The 22,276-nt window shown below is 38.0% G+C and overlaps 1 protein-coding gene across 1 annotated transcript; it reads right to left on the bottom strand.

Annotated features, from left to right (window-relative positions):
- Positions 1–2,232: 2,232 nt before the first annotated feature.
- Positions 2,233–22,006, bottom strand: LOC135477838 (nucleolar MIF4G domain-containing protein 1-like). The gene is made up of 15 exons (XM_064758043.1): positions 21,710–22,006; positions 18,919–19,050; positions 18,420–18,555; positions 17,253–17,360; positions 15,248–15,833; positions 13,611–13,810; positions 11,765–11,883; positions 10,392–10,485; positions 9,685–9,790; positions 7,794–7,918; positions 6,559–6,675; positions 5,915–6,045; positions 4,174–4,338; positions 3,673–3,804; positions 2,233–2,579 (listed from the first exon to the last, which is right to left on the bottom strand). The coding sequence occupies exons 1-15, from the start codon at positions 22,004–22,006 to the stop codon at positions 2,295–2,297; spliced, it is 2,733 nt and encodes a 910-aa protein (XP_064614113.1). The 3' UTR covers positions 2,233–2,294.
- Positions 22,007–22,276: the final 270 nt, after the last annotated feature.

Raw genomic sequence — 22,276 nt, forward strand, 5'->3', positions numbered from 1 at the left:
CCAGGATTGAAGCCCTGCAGTGCAGGCCAAATGTGTGCTCACCTTAGTGGGTTGAAAATGTTTTGTCCATTTGATGGTTTCAGAAGTCAAAACATAAAGTTCTATACAGGGTTTATAAAACTATTTTGCATTTGTTCAAACAGTTGAAAGGACATAACACACTTGCACTTAAGATTATCTTTTTGATTGCTGCATTGTATTGCATGCAAACATTTTTGTGAACGTGTTATTGAAGAGGTATTCATACTTATTAATAATTTGGCAGATATACATGTAACAGTATATACTGTTACTTGATATACTAGAAGAAGAATTGTATTTTGAAAAAAGGGAAAAAAAATGGTCTTGTTGGTATTCATTAAATCCATCTTTACGGAAACTGTCATCTGCCGCCATTGCTGTTTACATGTGTATGATTCAACCGTATGCGAAAAAACCATTTTCATCTATGAAGCAAAATACCAGGATATTCCTCCTAATCTGCTATGAATGATAATGATAACCAGTTTCCATGGTTACATTTCATTTAGTTGGTTGATGTAGTGAAAAGCTAAAGTATGCCTCATTACCATATTGTTATCTGTTTAAGTATCGGGCACAAAATTCTCTGGTAATCTCCATGTAGCAACAAATTTTTCATGATATCCCTTCGTCAGCAACAGAACCCTAAAACAACAAGGCTTACGCATATGTCACCTTAGTTTCATTTTCACTTTTCAAGTTTATGTACTTGTAACACAGAAATCTGTCACAGTCAACATTTGGTCAATCAGTTGCCAAACATAGTTGTATCGGTTTCAATCTCTTTATTATCACCAATTTATTTTTTGTTCACATTCCTTTGAGCAATATCAAACATTGTTACATTGTTTCCAGCTTTTGTATGTTGTGTTTTTTCTACTTTTTTTTTTCATTACATGAGATATGCAGAAATAAAAACCAGTTTATATCTGTACCTTTTTTGAATTTGTAGTTGAAAACTGAATATTTAATGTCAAGTTTGATTGGTGGTACTATTTTGCGTACATAAATGCAAGCTGTTCGGAATTGGAAATTTAATTATTTATCTGACTTGTGTTTTACACCATACTAAGGAATATTTCGCTTACACAATGGTGGCCAGCATTATGTTGGGAGAAAAATCACAACCATGTGCAGGTTGCCGGTAGACCTTCGTAATTGGAAGTCTTCCCCTATACCCTCGCATCACGAGTGCCAAGGCGTGTCTGCATGCTCATTGCTGCGGCGTCTTGGTGTACAAGGCATGCCACTTCATTGGGACAGCATGCACTCCGATTGTACTGATCATATACTGTATGTAAGTTAGAACTGGGACTGCAGCTGAAACTGACAAACCTCCTGGGAATAAGGAGAACACTTACATGTATGTACGTCATCAAACTGCCTCTATAACAGCCACGTCAAGGATTACTCCAAGAAATTCCCATTACAACCAGACTGTTTCCAGAGTAATTCTCTTTTTTATCTGGCTGTGAAAACTGCAGGGTATTCCATTTATATGGGAGCTTCATGTAAGTCCACAGAACTGCGTTTATATCAGGGCCAACACCAAAGACTTTCCTTCATTTTCTTTATATTATAGCTAACTACAGAAAGGCATGACATTGGTTCGTTCACGTACTGGTTTACAAATGCATGTACTAGTGTAATTCTGAAATTCTGAGTACTGCCTACCTTTAAGCAGTGAATGGAGTAGATGGGAATGTCATTTACTTTGTTGAAGCACTTTTTCCATCACTATGGTAACTTACAAGAGGGAAAGCTTACCTGTCCAGTAATTTGCCACAGGTCCTTGGTAAACTAGGTATTCTATTTTCCTCCACTCATAAAATTAACCGTATTTTTACAGGGAAAAATTCTTGAATAGAGTGAAGAGACCCAAATTACACATGTAATATCCCTCTCTGCTTTTTGTATAAGTTTGATACACTGTACATTTATTTCATCTAGAGTTCACTATTTTTCAGCTGACAACTGGGCCATTTAAAAGTGTTTTGTGAAGTTTGACTAATGTTTTATCAGTGAAACTAAATCATTAACATCAAGCATGTCAAAGCATGAATTTAAGGCCTTTATATGGTTATGAAAGTGCACTTGCGTATGCAAATTCTTAGGTAAAATTTTGTCATAAATAAATCAATAAAATGCACCCAATGGTAAACAATACAAATACATTTATTATAATAACCATATTTCCTCCCAAAGTGCTGCTTTTATTGTTGTTGATGAAAATGGTACACCAGCCACTTGTAGATGTCTTGACTCACTGTTCATCATAACAACACGTCTGTCTGGCCCGAGGACAGCGACTTCTCAGCCAGTTTTATCCTCTCCGCCAACACATTGCTAGAGTCTAGCGATTTGTTCTTCTTGGATTTCAACAGAAAATGGTGCATAAATAGTTTTAGTCCTTCCTGGAGCATGTGTAGTTTGGACAACGGTGCAATCCGTGAAAACACATCACTGGTCACATGATCAGGATGGTCCAATAGAATTCCTAGTAGAACAGTCTTCAAGAAACGCACCATAGGCTTCTCCAGTGTCCCAAATTCAACAGTCTGGAAAACATACAGTTAACAGATGTAATTTACAGTCGTACATCTTACAGTATTTTAATAGTCAACTTACAGCTTTATTGAGCAATTACTTAACAGTTTCAATGTAAAAGCCCATTCTCACATGTAAGTGAGTGAGTACTTGGGGTTTAACATCGTACTTAACAATTTCTCAGTCATACGACGACGAAGGAATCCTTAGAATGCACGTAATGCGCCTCCTTGTTGCAGGACAAATTTCCATCACTCTTTTAACTAGTGCTGCTTCACCAAGACGCCTAACCGAAGGCAAGTAAGCTGCCCCGCCCGAGCCATTATACTGATATGGGTCAACCAGTCATTGCACTATCTCCTTTATGCTGAACGCTGAATGAGGAAGCTGCAACTTCCTCTTTTAAAGTCTTAAGTGTGACTCGACCAAGGATTGACCCTGGATCTATCGCTTCCGAAGCGGACGCTCTACCAACTGTGCTAGCATGTAAATTTTGAAAACAAGTACAAGAGTGAGTGAGTGAATGAGTGCTTGGGGGGGGTTTAACATCATGCTCAACAATTTTTCCGTCATGCGACGTGTCAAGTACAAGACAAATCATGTGTATGTATTTATTTGATTTGTGTTTTATGCCGTACTCAAGGATATTTTACTTATACGACGGCGGCCAGCAATATAGGGGAAGGAAATCGGGCAGAGCCCAGGGGAAAGCCACAACCACGATCCGCTGGTTGCTGGCAGACTTTTCCAAGAAGGGTCATATGTATGTATGTGTGTGTGTATGGGTGTACATGTAGGTAAGTGGGTATATATAAATATAAAAAATAAATATATTTTTTATTTAATAATTTAATTACAGAAAATATAGGACAAACTGTACTATAATTACAGCTCAAGGATAAGCTGGACTTGAACCTACCCAGCGACTCCATTAGAGAGAGGCTCCTGGGTCATTGTGCCGCACTAGCATGTCACCCACTAGGCAACAGAGAATACTTTAATCATTACGCACAAAATCAGAGATTTAACAGAAGTGCAGGACACAGCAGGAAGCGTAGCAATCAAAAATAACGGGAAACAAAATCAGTCTCCGAGTTATCTTACCTTTAGAACAGACAAAGAAATAGCTTTAGTGGCCAGAAGATGAGTCAGCAGTTTTGCCAGGTTATTCAAGTTCTGCTCTGAGAGTTGGCTCAAAAGTGAGAACTTGTCCCAAAGATGAAATTGGAATGTCATCTGAAAAAATAAGTTTATAAAGAATTTATCACTTTTCTTAGCCTGAAAGACAGTAAAAATGTCAAATCTGCCTCACAATTTTAGCATATGTGATATTTCTGTTCAAATTACAGGTAATTTTCATATATATTTTTATATGTTTATTTATTTGATGTTCTGCTGTTGTATAACTGAATATACAATCAAAGTCAGCTTTATGGGTGGAGGAAACCAGAGTGTAAATTAAGATATTGGATGTTAACAGGTGTGGCTCATTTATATTTATTTGATTGGTTGAGAGACCCATGACCATCTGCAGGTTGCTGACCGACTTTCCCACAGACAGCCGGAGAGGAAGCCAGCACTAGCGAGTGTTGTGACAAGACTTACCTGAAACCTGCGGTCATATTCGCAGAATTTCTGCAGGAGATAGGCATAGAATGGGTTGAAAGTTTTCTCCTGACAACAACAGTCCACCACAACATAAATGATCTCTCGCTCTTGTTTGTGTCTTAAACCTAGCTTGAGTAGCTTTTCAAACGCATCCACAAAATCCTGAGGAAAGAGTTCAGATCTTAACACAATAAAATCACACAACAAGATTTTAACACAACCTATAAACACCACCCTGTTATCTGTTTTTGAAGCCATCAGATATGTAAATCAGGGTTCGTTTGTACAGTAAATGGAGTGAGAGCAATCCTTAATTGTTAATCCTTTTTCATAATACTAGTAACTCCCATATGAAACCTTCACATCAGAATATAAGATTGACTGAATGAATGATTGATTTGTGAGTGCATGACCTAAAACACTAATCCAATATACTTACAAATAAACTTATATGATTGGTGTTTTACTCCGTACTCAAGAATATTTCTCGTATAGGACAGTGGCCAGCAATATGGTAGAAGGAAACAGGGTAGAGCCCGGGGGAAACCCATGACCATCCACAGGTTGCTGTAGACCTTCCCACGTACAGCCCGAGAGGAAGCCAGCATGAGTTGGACTTGAACTCACAGCTACCGCACTGGTGGGAGGCTCCTAGGTCATTGCCCTGCGCTGACGTGCTAACCCCCTCGGCATCAAATATATTAATAATTTGCATATTAAGTTCAAATGATGCAATTTGTTGAATGCTACAAATAATTAAAATAACTGAATTCACCCTTGTGGAAACATGAATTTAGCAGAATAATTTAAAGCGAAGTGCTAACGAAATTCAGGGGAAGTAACTCTTGTACTGCATGCAAACGTCACAATGAGTTGATGAGTGACAAACAGCATGTGTTGTACATGTAACAGCTATATAAAGATCACCTGGGGCTTGTAAAGTTTATGATGTTGGTAGAGGATATGACGTTAGTTTCATCAAAAATTTGTTTTTTTTTAATCAAAAATCTCCAGAAAAACTGGGTGAACAACAATCAAAGATAACACCACAAACTGTACATCTCAGATATACATACAGGATGTAAATTTGTGGACCAGATTTGTCAGCTCAACGATTAAACGATCAGACAGGTAATTGTTGAAAATAGACCTTGATGTTTAATGTGTTACTTCAGTCCTAAGAGAAGATAGACAGAAATATTAAAATGATATGAAGGATACCTTAGGGAACAGAGCTAACTTCACAGCTCAAAAATATTAACGATGAATAACACTATTTAACCCTTAAAAGTAAACAAGTTTCAAAAACAAAAATCTTCGGCAGTTTCCATCACATTTTCCTGATGTGACTTGACTTGAATATTCGCTTAGATACATGCACATGTAGATTTCACATCGAGTACAGCAGTTACGCTGGAATGACGTCATGCACGTTTGAGTGAGTGCGTGATTGGTATTTTAACGTCGCGGGTTTGAAAATATGATATCATCTGTTGCTATACTTCCACGATAGGTGACGTCATGTATTCTTACATGATGTCACACCAGGCTGAGTTGAAAACGACAGAAAACTTTTCTTTCCATACTATCCTTCAAAACTAACATCAGCGGTTTTAATAAATTGCATTTTTTTTTTTAACAATTTAGGCAAGCAATCTCAATCCTTATCCTGTAACCCTGATTTTAAGACATACAGGTTTTCACACTGTAGTAGCTCTTTAGCTACTGTAGGATGTACCTCGCTGGCCATGATTGTGCAGAATATTGCCTTCCTCGTATCAGTGTTCATTCTTTGGTTTCGTGCGGATTCCAAGATGGCCATACTGCTGCTAGATTCACTGCCTGGCAAACTGTCCGTCATCTGGAACACTACAAACGTAACAAAATATTCATTTTGTGACTTTTCCTCATCTTATGACTTGTTAAATTATTAAGTACAGTACGACGCAAAAAGCCTCCGTAACAAACTCGTTAAGACCCCTAACGGTGTAAAGTACTAACCGTTATTCTTCCCATAGACAGCATTCTGATGGCACTTTGCTTACCTTGTTAATGAGCCATGACTGAGTATTGTCTCAAATTCCAAGCTGAGCCATAAAATAGATGGCGGATTGACAGAAGGAGAGTCCTATTATTGCTTGTGGCATGCAATGTTTTCGTCTAAGGTCATGTCCAGATGGTTTCCCCCTTAACCATATTCACAGCCGACATGTATCTGGTAAAAGCACCATGCCAAAGACACCAGACACCATTACAAGGACACCAGACACTAGACTGTACCCAATCCCAGTACATGGAGACCAGGTCAATCAGTACCGACCCATCAAACCTTATGCTTATCTACATTAGCCAGTCTCCTCAAGTAGTGTAATGTATATTTACCAGTGTCTGTCAATCCACCGGACCATGCACTCCCCACCAGCCACCATCTGCCGGTCTCCTCAGCCCTCATCAAGTCACTCAGAGAGATCCTTAGTTGGTTATCTGTCAACTTCCCACCTGTGTGTGAAAAGCAAGATTCACAAACTTCAATTGCTATTGAAGAATTACCCCCCCCCCCAAAAAAAATTAACAAAAAAAAAAGAGTTGCACACTGACCTATCCTTCCACCTCAGCTTTTAAAGGAAGAGGGTAATTAGTTATTCGAAATTCATTCCCGCTGCACAACTATTTACTCAAAATCTTTCATACGGTGAAATATGTGTTTGTGTTTTGGTACTGAAATATGATCTTATAAAGAGAAATAAAAGTTTTCAGAGAAACAGAAATTGGGATATAAGGATAGCCTGAGCACTTCAAATAAATCACCACACTTCAAGCTTAAGAAATTTCCCACCTCATGTGACCCATAGATTACCACCTCTTACACGTAAGAGAGCTAAATATGCATGCTATGTTGGTGGAAAGCAAGTTACATGTACATGTGAGCTCCCACAAAACTCCATGCAAGACCGCATTAACAGTGATAAAAGTAGTGTTGACGGTCCAAATGGAATTTGTCCCGTATTTAGTATTTAAACCTGACACAAGATGTCTGATAATGTACTATTAATTTATATGACTGGTGTTTCACCCCGTACTGAAGAATATTTCACTTATATGACCACGGCCAGCATTATGATAGAAGGAAACCGGGCAGAGCCCGGAGGGAAACCCACAACCATCCGCAGGTTGTTGGCAAGACCTACTACTAATTTAATATACTATTGTCACCACAATTCAGGAGATCTGGCCATCTCTTGAAAAATTCTTTCATGGTATGATGGTGGCAATATTAATGAATGGAATAAAGTGCCATGGAAAACTATTCTCATATTCTTATCAAGATGCAGACATACTTTTCCGATTGTTATGTAGAGATTCACCACACACACCATACTGGCACATGTACAAGACAAGGGCCTTTTTAATAAATATTATGACTTTGTTCATGCAGCATCACAATGCCCCTCTAAGAGTGAGAACGGAGGAATCTACAAATTCAAGGTCCATGGCTGGAATTGAACCTGTACCAAGAGTGACTTTAAGATTAATTAAAACAAGCATCTGAACGACTCTGCTAAACCAAAATGTAGGACAAGGTTATAAAATTTGTCCGAGAAAACGAACAAGCTCACCTCTGACGTAATTGCGTATGAGTTTTCTCAGGTGTTCCAGGTGGGTGGGGTCATAGTTTGGGATCTTTCTCATGTTGTTGTTGCGGATGGCCAAGATTGTCTCCAGCATGAACTTCACTCTTGATCTTAAGGTAAAAAAGGCAAATTCAAAACGCTACTGAAGATGTTACGTTTCTGCCTGCAATTGTCTGTCCACCTGTCTGTCTGTTAGCAAATTTATGTAAATTGTAAGGACCACATTTGGATGAAATTTTATATGTAGCTCCACCTTAGGCCTTAGGTGATGCACGATTCTAATATTTATTTATTTAGTTGATTGGTGTTTTACGCCGTACTCAAGAATATTTCACTTATATAACTGCGGCCAGCATTATGGTGGGTGGAAACCAGGCAGCGCCCAGGGGGGACCCACGGCCATTTGCAGGCAAACCTTCCCATGTACGGCCGGAAAGTAAGCCAGCATGAGTTGAACTCACAGTGACTGCACTGGTGAGAGGCTCCTAGGTCATTACGCTTCCCTATTGCGCTAACCAACTGAGCCACACGATTCTAAAAAAAAGTTGGTTGAGACTGACATCCAATGACATCATGAGACTGACATCCAATGACATCATGAGACTGATGTCCAATGACATCATGAGACTGAAGTCCAATGGCATCATGAGACTGACGTCCAATGACATCATGGGATTGACGTCCAATGAAATCATGAGAATGACATCCAATGACATCATGAGACCGACATCCAATGACATCATGAGACTGAAGTCCAATGACATCATGAGACTGACATCCAATGACATCATGAGACTGACATCCAATGACATCATGAGACTGACGTCCAATGACATCATGAGACTGACAACCAATGACATCATGAGACCAACATCCAATGACATCATGAGACCGACATCCAATGACACCATGAGACCGACATCCAATGACACCATGAGACCGACATCCAATGACACCATGATACTGACATCCAATGAAATCATGGGACTGACATCCAATGGCATCATGAGACTGACATCCAATGAAATCATGGGACTGACATCCAATGACATCATGAGACTGACATCCAATTACATCATGAGACCGACATCCAATGACATCATGAGAGTGACGTCCAATGACATCATGAGGCTGACATCCAATGACATCATGAGATTGACATCCAATGACATCATGAGACTGACGTCTAATGAAATCATGAGACTGACGTCCAATGAAATCATGAGAATGACGTCCAATGACATCATGAGAATGACGTCCAATGACATCAACTTCCAGATCAGGACAGATTGGACGCAAATGCAAAATATTAAATATTCATTTGTCTTCAGACTAGTTGGAGAATTTAGTTTGCAGTACAGGTTTTGTAGCTTATTAACAAATCTGTCATAGCAAATCTCCTTGGCCTTTGAACTCTCGATGATAAACTGGTCCAAACCTCTTGTGATATCTAACCAAAGCCTCTTGTAAAACTGTTAAACTTTGCCACTGTGAAAAGAATCTTTTTTAGATAATTTTGAAGATGAAATAATACTGGCTGAATGAAGAAAGCCCTTATCTACTTTAATAGTTGACTAAAAAGACGAAATAATGTACTCGGGAAATTTTTAAAAAGGATTGACAAACCTCTCTAATAGTAGTTGATTAAACTACACTGGCTGAATCAATAATACCAACATTAACATTATTTCCTTCTTTCTTTCTTTCATTGGTGTTTTATGCCATACTCAAGAATATATCACTTATAAAACGGCGGCCAGCATTATGCTGGAAGGAAACTGGCCTGAGCCCGGAGAAAACCCACAACCATCCGCAGGTTGCTACCAGACCTTCCCACACACAAAAGGTATAATAAACTACAGTTTGCAAAACTCACTTCTCCACAAAATGGGACGTGTCCACAGTATTTGCCTTGGCCTGGATTTGAAGGATAACTTCCTTCAGTGCACTGGGATCATCTTTTCTTAACGTAAAGCCAACATCTGAAGACATCCAATGCAGATGTTACTTACCAGTACTGGATCATAACTACTTACATTGTTTTGAATCAAATATACTTTTTTCCTTTTTTTTTTAAATTTAATAAATTAATTTTTAAAAATTATAAATAAATTTATTTCTTAAAATATTTAACCCATAAATGTAAATTATTAGAAATAGATTGAATATAATCTCCTTTTGAAAAAAGAAAGGATGACGAGGCAGGTTGAAACTGCAGTTGGAATTTTACATAGTAAGAATGAATAATTTTTGTTTAATGCCACTTTTGGCCAAATCGTCATGGTGATAGTAATGTAAAAAGCTGAGAAACCAATACTTATATTCACTTATTCTACTTATTACATTATACACATATTTTAACACAAAATGAAACCATAAATACGTAATTGCATAATTTTGTTTTAGTCTTTATACTTGATTGGTGTTTTATGCAGTGCACAATAAAACAATACAACTATTACTCATGTTATTAAATTTTTGTTTTTCCATCAGATATATCAGAAAATTAAATTTAAAGGAAAATTTTGTTACATTTTAGATACAAACATTTTTTTTACAAAATTTTACCTGATTAAAACTTACTTTTTAGAAGAAGCAAAATCAACTCAATGTCCTTTTCCGCAAATGATTCTGTGAACGTTTTCAGAATGTCAAAAACAAGGAGACTGTGGATGACCTGTCAAATTAATTCAGAGAAACCAGCTAATCACCCATTCAAAGGCTCCATCTGATTGCTAATAACCTAGCTATAAAACTACTTCACTGCAAAGGACAAATATGTGTTACATTACTACACTAAGATACTGCAAAAAGTACAGATGTATGTTACACTGCAAGAAGGACAGATGTTTGTTTAACTGCAAAAAGTACAGATGTATGTTACACTGCAAGAAGGACAGATGTTTGTTTAACTGCAAAAAGTACAGATGTATGTTACACTGCAAGAAGGATAGATGTTTGTTTAACTGCAAAAAGTATAGATGTATGTTACACTGCCACAAGGATAGATGTTTGTCTGACTGCAAAAAGTATAGATGTATGTTAAACTGCAAAAACAATAGATGTATGTTATACTGCAAGAAGTATAGATACATATCACACTGCAAAAAGGATAGATGGATGTTACACTGCAAAAAGTATAGATGTATGTTAAACTGCAGAAAGTATAGATGTATGCTAAAGTGCAAAACGATAGATGTGTGTTAAACTGCAAAAAGTATAGACGTATGTTAAACTGCAAAAAGTATAGACGTATGTTAAACTGCAAAAAGGACAACTGTATGTTAAACTGCACAAAGTATAGATGAATGTTACACTGCAAAAAGTATAGACATATGTTAAACTGCAAAAAGGATAGATTTATGTAAACTGGAAACGCTGGATACATGTACGTGTAATTGCAAAATCTTTTTCGCTCATTCCCTCACATGTACAATGAACTTGTAATACATGTCAAACAGATATCAAAGGTTTGAAGTGTATCTACAGTATTTCACTGCAAGAGCTCAGTCACCTCACCTCACTTTGAAATTTTTAATTTCTTACACATTTTAATGTTGTGCTAAAATCACAACATAGCACAACAACACTCATTACAATCATTAACATCATTTGAACACACTGTTAAAAGTACGAAGAGAGAAGTGTGCCATAATCTCTTAGTAAGTCTCCCCATCTCGATATTCCCACCCCACAATGACTGCTGCATAAGACAGAGCAATAGTCGATCTGACATTTCTAGTTACGGACAATTCATTCCAGTGAAACTGATAGTGCTTGCTAACTGAGACATGTAGACTACAAATTATTTCTTATCATCCCTCAGTATCACCTTGTGTATTTTTTTAGTGACCTATCAGACCAGAGGGAGTACAGATGTGAGAACAAACATAAAAGGCAGTGGCAAACTTCTCTCTATTTACGTACTTCTAATATTACTGATTATAACATACTACCTTGAAATTGTAAAGGTGTGCAAAAAGGGAAATGAGGTTGTCTAATTGCTTCCCGTCATTGTCATCCTCTCCTTGTAAACTTTTCAATAGTTTTGCCAGATTCTGTACAAAACATGCACCTAAAAAAACAGAAAAGAAAAGATTTATATCCCATGATAAGTAAGGAAGGAAGGAGGAAGTTGGTTTTCAAAGCAGATATGAGGTTTCACAAAGAGAAGCTGCCGGCAAAATTTTAGAGAAAACAGACAATATTTGCTGCAGTTACCAAGGTAAGAAAGATGGATGGACATACAGATGGACAGACGGATGGATGGATGGACGGACGGATGGATGGATGAACGGACGGATTGATGGACAAACGGACGTACAGATGGACAGACAGATGGATAGAAAAGGCAAACTTTACATGGGTATATGGGCAAGGTGCCCTACAATTCCTGCACTGCTGTAAAAAGGGGTGGATCTCTTACACTGCAAAAAAGAGGTGGGCTCTTAAACTGAAAAAAGAGGTAGATCTCTTACACTGCAAAAAGAGGTGGGTCTCTTAAACTGAAAAAAAAAAGTGGATCTCTTACACTGCAAACAGAGGTGGCTCTCTTTTAAAAAAATCAAGAAGATGTCATACAATTCCTTCCTGGCATATTTTAGTGGTGTCAAGTTCGAATTAATCTTGTAATGTCAGTATGTCTTGTTCAAACCCATCAAACACACAAGGGATTACCTCCACCAACAGTGAGCAAGGAGGCGGGGCTTTTTAAGGCAATAACAAGCTTGTCTTTGCTGCCCATCTGCCAGCTATTTTCTGGAAGAAGTTATTTACAAATTTGAGTGGAATTTTGTGCGCAGCTTTTAATGGGAGACAATGCACAGTTATGGCTCATGAACAAGATACCTTAACTTTTCAACCTTTTCAACCATCTGTCTGTCAATCAGTTTGCCCACCTGCCCATCTGTTTGTCTCTTTGTCCCACATATGAACATGAAGACCCCTTAATTATCCAATAAAAATTAGACGGCACGTTCATATATTGAATCTTTTAAGTGCACAATGTCTTTCTAGAGCGGCACAAACAGCGGTTTTGTCACTAGAGCCAGTTACATTTTACATACAAGTATTAGATGCTAGCATTTTGCTGTATATCTGGATCTTTACAGACAGGAAGGCCCTATTTTACTGATCTCACCCTGGTCTTGTGTGCACGACAAAGGACAGTTTTAATTGCCATTCAGAGCGACATAAAAGAAACTAATGTGACTCCATAGCCATTTCTTTACAAGTATGTACAGGGCGATCATTATGGGTGGCCCTAAAGGAGGGTCACAGAGAACATGAAACCCCATATTTACCCAGCGAATGGTTGACATGCGAGTGCATCCTCTGGAGCCTCACCTATTTCAGAATAAGGAATTGGGAATAAGTACCTACCCTAAATGACCATAAAAGACTATTTTTGGAGGCAAATAAAGACATTACTTCTGGTGCTAAAATTTACATCTTCCCTGTAAGATATCATCCTACCTTCCAAACACCTCTCAAAGCATCTTTCTAAAATCAATAGAACTCCCAGAATCTGGAAAAGTGAGCAACTTAGTCAGGGACGAAATTTTACCTTATTGTTGCTAACTTCAGGTGGGTATGTCTATCTTCCTCATGGACCACAACTGAGCATTGTTGAGGCAAGCATTATAGTTCGATGGTGATCTGGGTTGAGAATCAGGAATTTTTTGGAACAATTCTTCACTCGTAGCAAGATACGAGTACTGTTCCTTTCGTGAAGTTTTGGAATTTGAATATATAGTTGCTCTGAAGTTTTGTCCTCTTGGTGTGTCATTTAGTTTTACCTACCCACTTCAGGCCCAACATTTCCATGGAGAATGGCTATTAACATGGTCAATTCCATGGTGAGCCTCTCAGGGGTCATCACCGTGGAAACGCATGCCTCTGTGATGATGCTGCACAGGGACTCGCTGACATCAGCCCTGCTATTGGTCCTGTAGATTTCCTCTATCTGGCTGCTGATTGGCTGGATATTTGCTTCACTCACCCTATACATCATGAAGTATAAGATTATGAGTGCATGTATTGAGTCTTGATTGGCTTATCAGTAACCATGGTAACATACAGATCAAACATCTATACATTGTATAATAATGCCCTATATGCCTACATCGTGCACCCTTTTCCTAATTAAACTATCTCAACAGGCACATCAGTGCACATGAAGGCACTCCACTATGGCTACAGCTAGCAGACAATAAGGTGAAATATAACAGGTGAAGGTATAGGGAAAATATCAACAATGGGTCAACGTCGCACGTGTGAACGTAAAGTGGTGGCATTTAATCGGGTTTATTTGCACCATTTGTGTGAACGGTAACTGGATTAAATCCCCCGGCTACGTGGAGGTCAGGATGACATCGTAATTACTAAATCAGCCTAAATGTGACTGTGTGAAGAAGCAAATCCCTAAACTGGCTTAAAACCAGCTTGGCCACATGGTCGTGTGAACGCATGCATTTTCACATGCATGCTTCGACTTCTGAAGCCAGTTCAGATTTGATCTGGTTTAAATTTTGGCCGTGTGAACAGGGTAAAAGTCTTAGAGAACAACTACGACTGGTTAAGTTTGAAGTTTGTATTGCAGCGGTCATGATACAAACACAGAACAGATCTAAAACACAAACAACTAAAATTGAGAAAGCACATGTATCCTGTGTGACAGACCATCCAGCCTAAAACATGGAATATATATATATATATACATATATATATATACATATATATATATATATATATATATATATATATATATATATATATATACAGGGTGGAGAAAAAGTCTGGACCCATAGGCAATTTACAAAAGAATTTGTTTTCATTTATTTTTAACATAATTTTGATCATTTAAGTATCATGTATAATTTTATTAATCTTATTTATTATCTTTCAGATTGTTACCCATGACAGAGAAGCTAACAATTCCAGAAAGAGTAGAACTTGTACTTTTGTATCAGTGGTTTATGCTAACAAACCAGGAACATTACAGCCACTAAAAGATAACATCACCCAAGAAATTTAAACCATAAGGGGGAATAACTCTATGCTTTGAAATGTTCGAAGATCATGTGTCTCCCGAGTAAGAAAGTGTTTGGAGGAAGGTGGAAGTCAGTTCAAACACTTATTATAAACTGTAAATTGTTATATAGTAAATTGCCTATGGGTCCAGACTTTTCCTCCGCTTTAAAAATCACTTTCCAGTACACATGGATGTGCCATACCCCATTTAAATCCTCAAAACATTTACCAGTACAGTACAGTATAATTCTATCAATCAGGTTGAAGACAATAATTCATAAGGACTCAAAACTAAAATGTATAGTTCAGGTAGAGAATTTAGGGTAGGATCACTCCATTCTCACACACAAAATTTCTAAAAATCAATGGATCCTATATTTCATCATGACCATAAAACTGTACTGTACCTGTTCACCAAACCTTTCAGCTGTTTTTTCAGCCTGTCCAGCTTTAGTCTCCTCTTGCTGTCATCACTTTCAGCCATTTCCAGCCTCTTTGCTGGAGGGATATAGGCCCCACTCAATTTGGTCTCAGGAACCACATTTCCATCTTCATCTCTAAGCCTACCATATATATCTTCTCTCAATGTAACCTTCGGTTCTGAAATTATTTCTCTTTCACTATTAGTCTCATCAGTCATATCATCATCATCATCATCATCAATATCATCATCATTTTCAGCAATTTCACTGTCACTATCACTGTCACCGACACTCTCATCAAAGGATACCGATTTTTTCAGGCCTTTCTGTTTTATTGGGGTCTTCTCCTTGAAGGGGTTGTTTTCACCCTTTCGTTTCAAAATAGATTTACGTGTAGAAGTGTTTGAGTCTGTTTGTATCAGAGTTATTTTTTTGGCTTCTTCCTCGACATCGCTGCCATCATTAGAATCGATGACACTCCCAGAAAGCATATCATCATCAGAATCCTCATCACTCATGTCATCTTCATCATCAGCAGCAGCATCATTACTTGAGGCATCACCGGCATCTGCTAAAGACACATGAATGAGACCAGTAAAAATTCCGATATTGAAATTTTCAAATAAATGATTAAATGATTTAGCATCACACTGGCAACGTTTTAACCATGTTGTGTCGAGAACACGTTAGAACCAAGAAACGACGTGGGCTAATGCCCTAGTCTTTTCACCCAGGAGGGCCCCAAGGCAGAAAAATCTTCTGTTAAAGTGCAAAATAATTCTATTTAACAACCAATGCATCATTTCAGCAAATCTTGTAACATAGAAACACAGTTATCAGCAGACAAGGACAGAACTGAACACAACCTCTTCAGGTTCTTTCTTTTTGAATATTTGCTCAGTAGAATGTGATTTATAACGTTTTGCCCAATTAAGTTTCTGTGAAACAACAACGACATGTACATGAAGCTGGTAAGGTATGCTACATGTGGCTGATGTTCTTTGGTTTTTCCAGATATTCATTTATTTCATCTGAGTTTAACAATGTGCACGGTAAGAATATTACACTTATCGGAAAACATAAAATAAACTGAGGTTCCTGGAATAAACCACTGGTGTTTGGCAAATAACTGACAAAAACTCCCATATGTATGTATGTCCACTGGCTACCGACAAATGTTCTCCAAAAAAATTCATGTAAGGTGACATCAATGGCCACACCAACTGTCAACTGCTTTGCTACATCATCACCAAGCCTCAAGAACAATGGAAGACCTCTAAATGTAGGGGAATTTATCCCATTCCTAAGTGAAATTAAGTTATAAGTAAAATATTTATTTATTTTACAGTTGTTTATCAGCATTTTAATGAATATAAATGTTAATGATGACCGCCTGTATAAAATGAGTGATGCAACCCAGAGGACGTCACCTAAATGTACTGACATGAACATGGCAAGTTATATAGTTGAATGAGTGAGTGAGTGCTTGAGGTTTAACGTCGCACTTAACAATTTTTCAGTCATATGACCACGAAAGAATCCTTAGAGTGTAATTAATCTGCCTCCTTGTTGCAGGACAGATTTCCACTGCTCTTACATCTAGTGCTGCTTCACTGAGAAGTCAGAGCCATTATCCTGATACAGATCAAACAACTTTCACTTTTAAGGTCTTAGGTGTGACTAGACCCTGGATTGACCCTGGATCTACCGCTCCTGAAGTGGACGCTCTAAAAATTGTGCTATCGGGGCGAGTAGTAAATCTTTTGCATATAACATGTTACACGTAAATTGGTGAAAGGCAACTGCTCCCCTCCAGCTTTCATGTAAAACTACACGACAGCACTAGTGAATACTTACTTCTACCAAGATCCTGACCACAATGAAAACAAGGCAATCCTGCAAATTAACTGTGAGAGAATGGTTTAGATCAAATGATTACAACAGGGAATGATGAATAGACCTGAAGACGCATAAAATACCATCAGTTCACCTATATTGACTTTAGCATCAGCTCTCTTTGGTACATCATCTTCATCCTCATCTGAGTACTGGCCATACGTACTGTATAGCTTGTCAGAGTCCATCGCTTCCAGGATGTCTGATTCAGATTTAAGGCTAGTACTTAATGATTCAGAAATCATGAATATACATGTAGGAAATGCACACATATTATATTTTCGAAAGTATACTTTGTCTCAAAATTATCCCTCTATCTCAGCAATATCAGCTTTGGTTATACATAAACCAGAATGTGACAGTGCCGAGTGAGGATGGACTATCACACCAAGTAAGGGCCGCTAACAGGGGAGAGAAGAGAATCTTCTTTATCCAAATCAGCAGAAATTTCTTTAGATCTCGCATTAGTAAAACAATTAGTTTTGTCAATTATTAACAAAGATTAGATACTTTGAAAGTCCTCATTTCCCTTAAAATCAGATCAAATCAGCTGAAAATTTCAATCCCTCCATTAAAAATTATTGGTCCTTGATAACATGATAATGTTACAAATGTCAAAATTATATTTACACTTATGCAATTCTGCCACAGGCTTTACCTTCCTTTATCTATTTGATTGGTGTTTTACTCCATACCCTTGAAGGATATTTCACTTATACGGCAGCCAGTATTATGGTTGGAGGAAACCGGGCAGAGCCCAGGGGAAACCCACGATCATTCATAGATTGTGGCAGACATTCCCACCAACAGCCTGAGTAGAAGCCAGCATGAGCTGGACTTGAAATCATACCGTCTGCCTTGGTGAGAGGCTTATGAACCATTGTGCTGCATTAGCAAGCTAACAACTTGGCCATGGAGGCCCCCATCATCATTATAAACATGTGCATACAAACCATAACCATCCATAAATCACACTGTTCACTTTCTCACTGCAGTAATTCCTCAACCTTTTCGCATATGAAGGGCAATTATCAATGTCATTTATGCATCTTTTTAATTTGATTTTGGAGACGAATCTGCATTAATTGGGTTGGCCAATGCCAGGGCTTTACGAAAAGAAAAATTTTATCCGTCTACACAGAATAATGCCCTTGTAATATGCTTGAATAAACATCTTGCAAACCGCGAAAAGGTTAAAGAATTACAGTATCGAAAGCTTCGTCTAAAAGTCACATGCAGCATCACTGATAAAGAAGGATACAATCCAAGCCATCATCAATGAAACTTTTCGGCAAGTGTTGTTTTTTCTTCATCTTCAATTGTTTCTCCAGCTGTTTGAGAATCTTTTCATCTTGTTTGTTAGCTTCTAAAAGACCCTGTTTTCTTGTGTCTTCTTTCTGAAAAAGGAAGATGAGAGGCCAGTTTTTCAAGAGCGTGTTTGGATTTTAATAAAGAATGCATAAACCGTAACTCAAAAATGGAGAAACAATGCAATGGCAAGTAAAAAAACTTTATAAATCATATTTTCGAAGTATACTTTGTCTCAAAATTATCCCTCTATCTCAGCAATGTTCTGAAACGACATCAGCGGTGAACTTATCAGCTTTGGTAACCCACTCACACCAAGCCACCCTCAGCAACAAGAACATATCCTAAATGAACATTGAGAATTTAGAAACACACTTCATGTAGCCTTTAACATGTTTAAGCTTCACAACAATCTTCACTACAGTCTTCACAAGAGTCTAATTTCTGCAAACCTTCACAGCAATATCTTTCTTCATTGTAGCCTTCTTCACTTCATTTGTCTTCTGATTCTCTTCTCGTTTCTTTGCGCGCTTTTCTGCAGCTGTACTATCCTTGTTCTTCTGGTACTCCGCCATATTGGGAACCTTTATCAACAGAGTTTTAAGTTCAGGATCATTTACAAGTATTTATTTATTTATTTGACTGCTGCTTTAATGTCAATTCAAGAAGGCTTCAAATTTCTGATGGTGATCAGGTTTTTGTGTGGAAGAAAAAACCACAGACCTTTGGTAAGTTGTTGACAAAATTCCCCACATGCCATGTTCAGATATGCGCAAGGCCCATAGTGAATGTTAGATTGTGCACTTAAATGGCCACCCAAGCAGTGACGGCTTATTCTCTTAAGTCCCCACCAACACTGACAGCAGACGAATTTACAAATTTACAAACTCTGTCCAAGGCTGGATTTGAACCCGCACCTTGTGTGTCATAGTGACTGAAAGTCAAGAGCTTCTAGCCACTAGACCATGGCGCACTTCCAGTTCAGTATTAGAATCAGTATTAGACCGTACATTTCCTCACAATTTCACATTCAGATCCACTGAAATGAATAATTAGGGCTTACGGTCAAACTGATATTTCAGCCATACCGTAAGGCAAACTTGTCTCAATCCGGAATCAGTACAATGGTTTTCCACCTCAAAATGGTCGAGTAAGACTCAAAATAACACAAAATTTTATAAACGACACAATAAAAAAATGTCAGCTTAACTGGAAACTCAGGTTTTTCTGACAGATAATATACTTAAACTACATATATTTATTCCATACAGAAGAACTTAAAATTTTACTGCTCGTAAAACTGCTACCGCAGGGTAATTTCTGCAGAAACACACATTGTCTGTCACTTGATACATACACTGCCACAAAGATCGATATGAGGTGCTGAAAATATCAATAAGGCCTTGCTGAAAGAATCAAGGACTAAAGGGGCTTAACTTTGCTGCTTGAACTCTCAGGCCACATAGTTTGTAAAACAGCAAGAGTTATCCCCCCTCCAATATCAACAGACCACAAGTATAAATTTGGGGGAAAAGCCAGTTTAGCATGGACTATCTACGTGTACAGTGTAGTGCATGTTTATGTGAACTGTCCTCCATATCTCTATATCCCTATCTTTTCTTAGTACACCACAAAAATCTAGGCTGTGAAAGATACATGTACATGTGTATCACAATATAAAAATATACCTTCACCTAGCGACAAGTCAAGTGTCTTGTCTTGCAGCCATAATATTGCGACCGGTAGATAGACAGAGACAGGAACAAACAATTCAAAGATTTCGTCAAAACAACTAAAAGCCCACGACAATTTTGCCACCCCCAATGATGGCCATCACACCATTCCAATAACAGGCTGACTCAAAATCAGAGAGATTCTCTTGCCTTCAATGATGTTCAAACTCTGTCAACAAGTGCAGACACAACTCACTCTTAAACTGGTCTTTGATAATGTCAGCCTGAGTTTTGACTTCATCATGTGCAACAACATAACACTGATGTCAGAGTCCTATCTCTGTAAGATGGATGCATGCACCAAGTTAATATCAGTACTTTTATCTTGTAATTTAAATTTTACACCCCTTTGTGAGCCTATTTTTAAAGCCATCTCCAAGGTTACATGTATGTGTTAAGCACAAGCCCATGTATCAACTCAGTAAATTGCACGTATTCCCTATGGCCTTATAAAAAGAAAAGGTTGGAAACACTGGCATGCCTAAATGCTTACCCCACCTCAACTACACTGAATGCACTTGAAATAAACACTATACTGGTTTTCTGAACATTTGCTAGAAGTCTGAAGTACTTTCACATTTCTCCACTAATAATACATAACAATTATGGTTGCTCCCTCAATGAACTGACATATTTGTGCTGCCTAACTGGAATGTCATGCCAAAGACATCACATGACCCGGTACCAAAAATCAAGCAAGACAATATGGCTATTCCACTGTGTTATTAACATCAATTAACACTTGAAGCCAATTAAGGTGGTTAATTTGGAGGACTGATTTATTTTTATTACTTACATAAAGGTGAAATGTCAAGATTTCCTTCGCTGGTAAAAGTGATACCTCACTGGCTAGAGTTAGATATCAATTTTGTTATTACACACCAAGACGCGATGACATCAAAAAGAAACATTTTGTTTTATGACATTCCAATACAAGCTCAGTCGAATAACGTCATAATACTATTTCAGTCAATTTCAACATTTCTTAAGTCACACAATAAGACACTATTTTATACAAGACGTCTTGTGACGTCAATAGTGAACAGAATATTGCACAGTGAAGGTTGAATATCTTTAATATTTTTCTTGTGACAATGACAAAAAACGGTGGAAATGACAAACCACAAGACCTCTCACTCGAAAAATGTTTATGATGTTAAACTTTCATTGTGCAATATCCTCCATATACACTTGACTGGTTTTTTTCACAAGAACACTTCACTTATTAACATGTCTGCCTTCATGTAACATCGCCTATATAATATGGAGTGGCATGGCCTCGCCTGGACGAAAACTTCCAATGTTTCTACATAAACACAGCCCCATAGACCTACATGTAATCTAGAGGGTGTATTATTTCAATATCCTCACATACATCGTAACAGAATGTAAAAATTTTCGAATCACACATTTGTTCATCTAGACAGACTATCTTTGCATGACACTTCGTCCTGTTCACACAGTCACGGTTTACCACTGCACGCTCACTTGGTCACTGCTTTAGACTTACGTGCTTTCTCTGGGCAAACGCCAAATTTTTTACTTTCTTCAGCTTTCTCTCCTCACGTCTTCGCCGTTTCCTGTTCTGTCCCCGCCCTTGCTGAAGTTGTTCCTTGCCCCGTCCCCCTACTCTTCCTACACCTCTCCCCCCGCCTCCACCGACCCTCCCTGGCGAGGATGACAACGGTCTGTCGCCGTGGTCAACCGCGGGTGAAGCATCCTCCACAAACTTCTCGACAACCGATCTAAAACGTTTAAGATTGGCTGGATCTTTGTGATATGCGAAACCGCGTTTCCTTTTCCCCATGCCTAGCTGTAGCTTTGTAGAAATAACAGGAGATATTCCAAACAATCACAGGAAAAATCTAGCATCACATATCTTCACTACACACACGTGTGTATGTTGATGTTGTTTTGGTTAAAGAGTTACATGTCAGGGGAGATAATGCAAGGGGTAATATGAGGATACCAACTTGAAAGGCTGTGCCCCCTGTCATCGTATTTCTTTAAAGAACAATGAATAAAATTAATAAACAAATCTTAAATCAATGAGCTGCATGATCAGTAGACTATGTAA

The sequence above is a fragment of the Liolophura sinensis genome, chromosome 11, assembly GCF_032854445.1.
Source record: "Liolophura sinensis isolate JHLJ2023 chromosome 11, CUHK_Ljap_v2, whole genome shotgun sequence".
Lineage (NCBI taxonomy): Eukaryota > Metazoa > Mollusca > Polyplacophora > Chitonida > Chitonidae > Liolophura > Liolophura sinensis.

Coding starts and splice junctions, on each gene's coding strand:
- LOC135477838 (XM_064758043.1), bottom strand. CDS start 22,006: ATGGGGAAAAGGAAACGCGGTTTCGCATATCACAAAGATCCAGCCAAT. Junction 17,361..18,419: donor CATTGATGATGGCTTGGATT/GTATCCTTCTTT, acceptor AATCTGAATCAG/ACATCCTGGAAGCGATGGAC. Junction 11,884..13,610: donor AAATGTTGGGCCTGAAGTGG/GTAGGTAAAACT, acceptor CTGTTTTTTTAG/GTGCATGTTTTGTACAGAAT.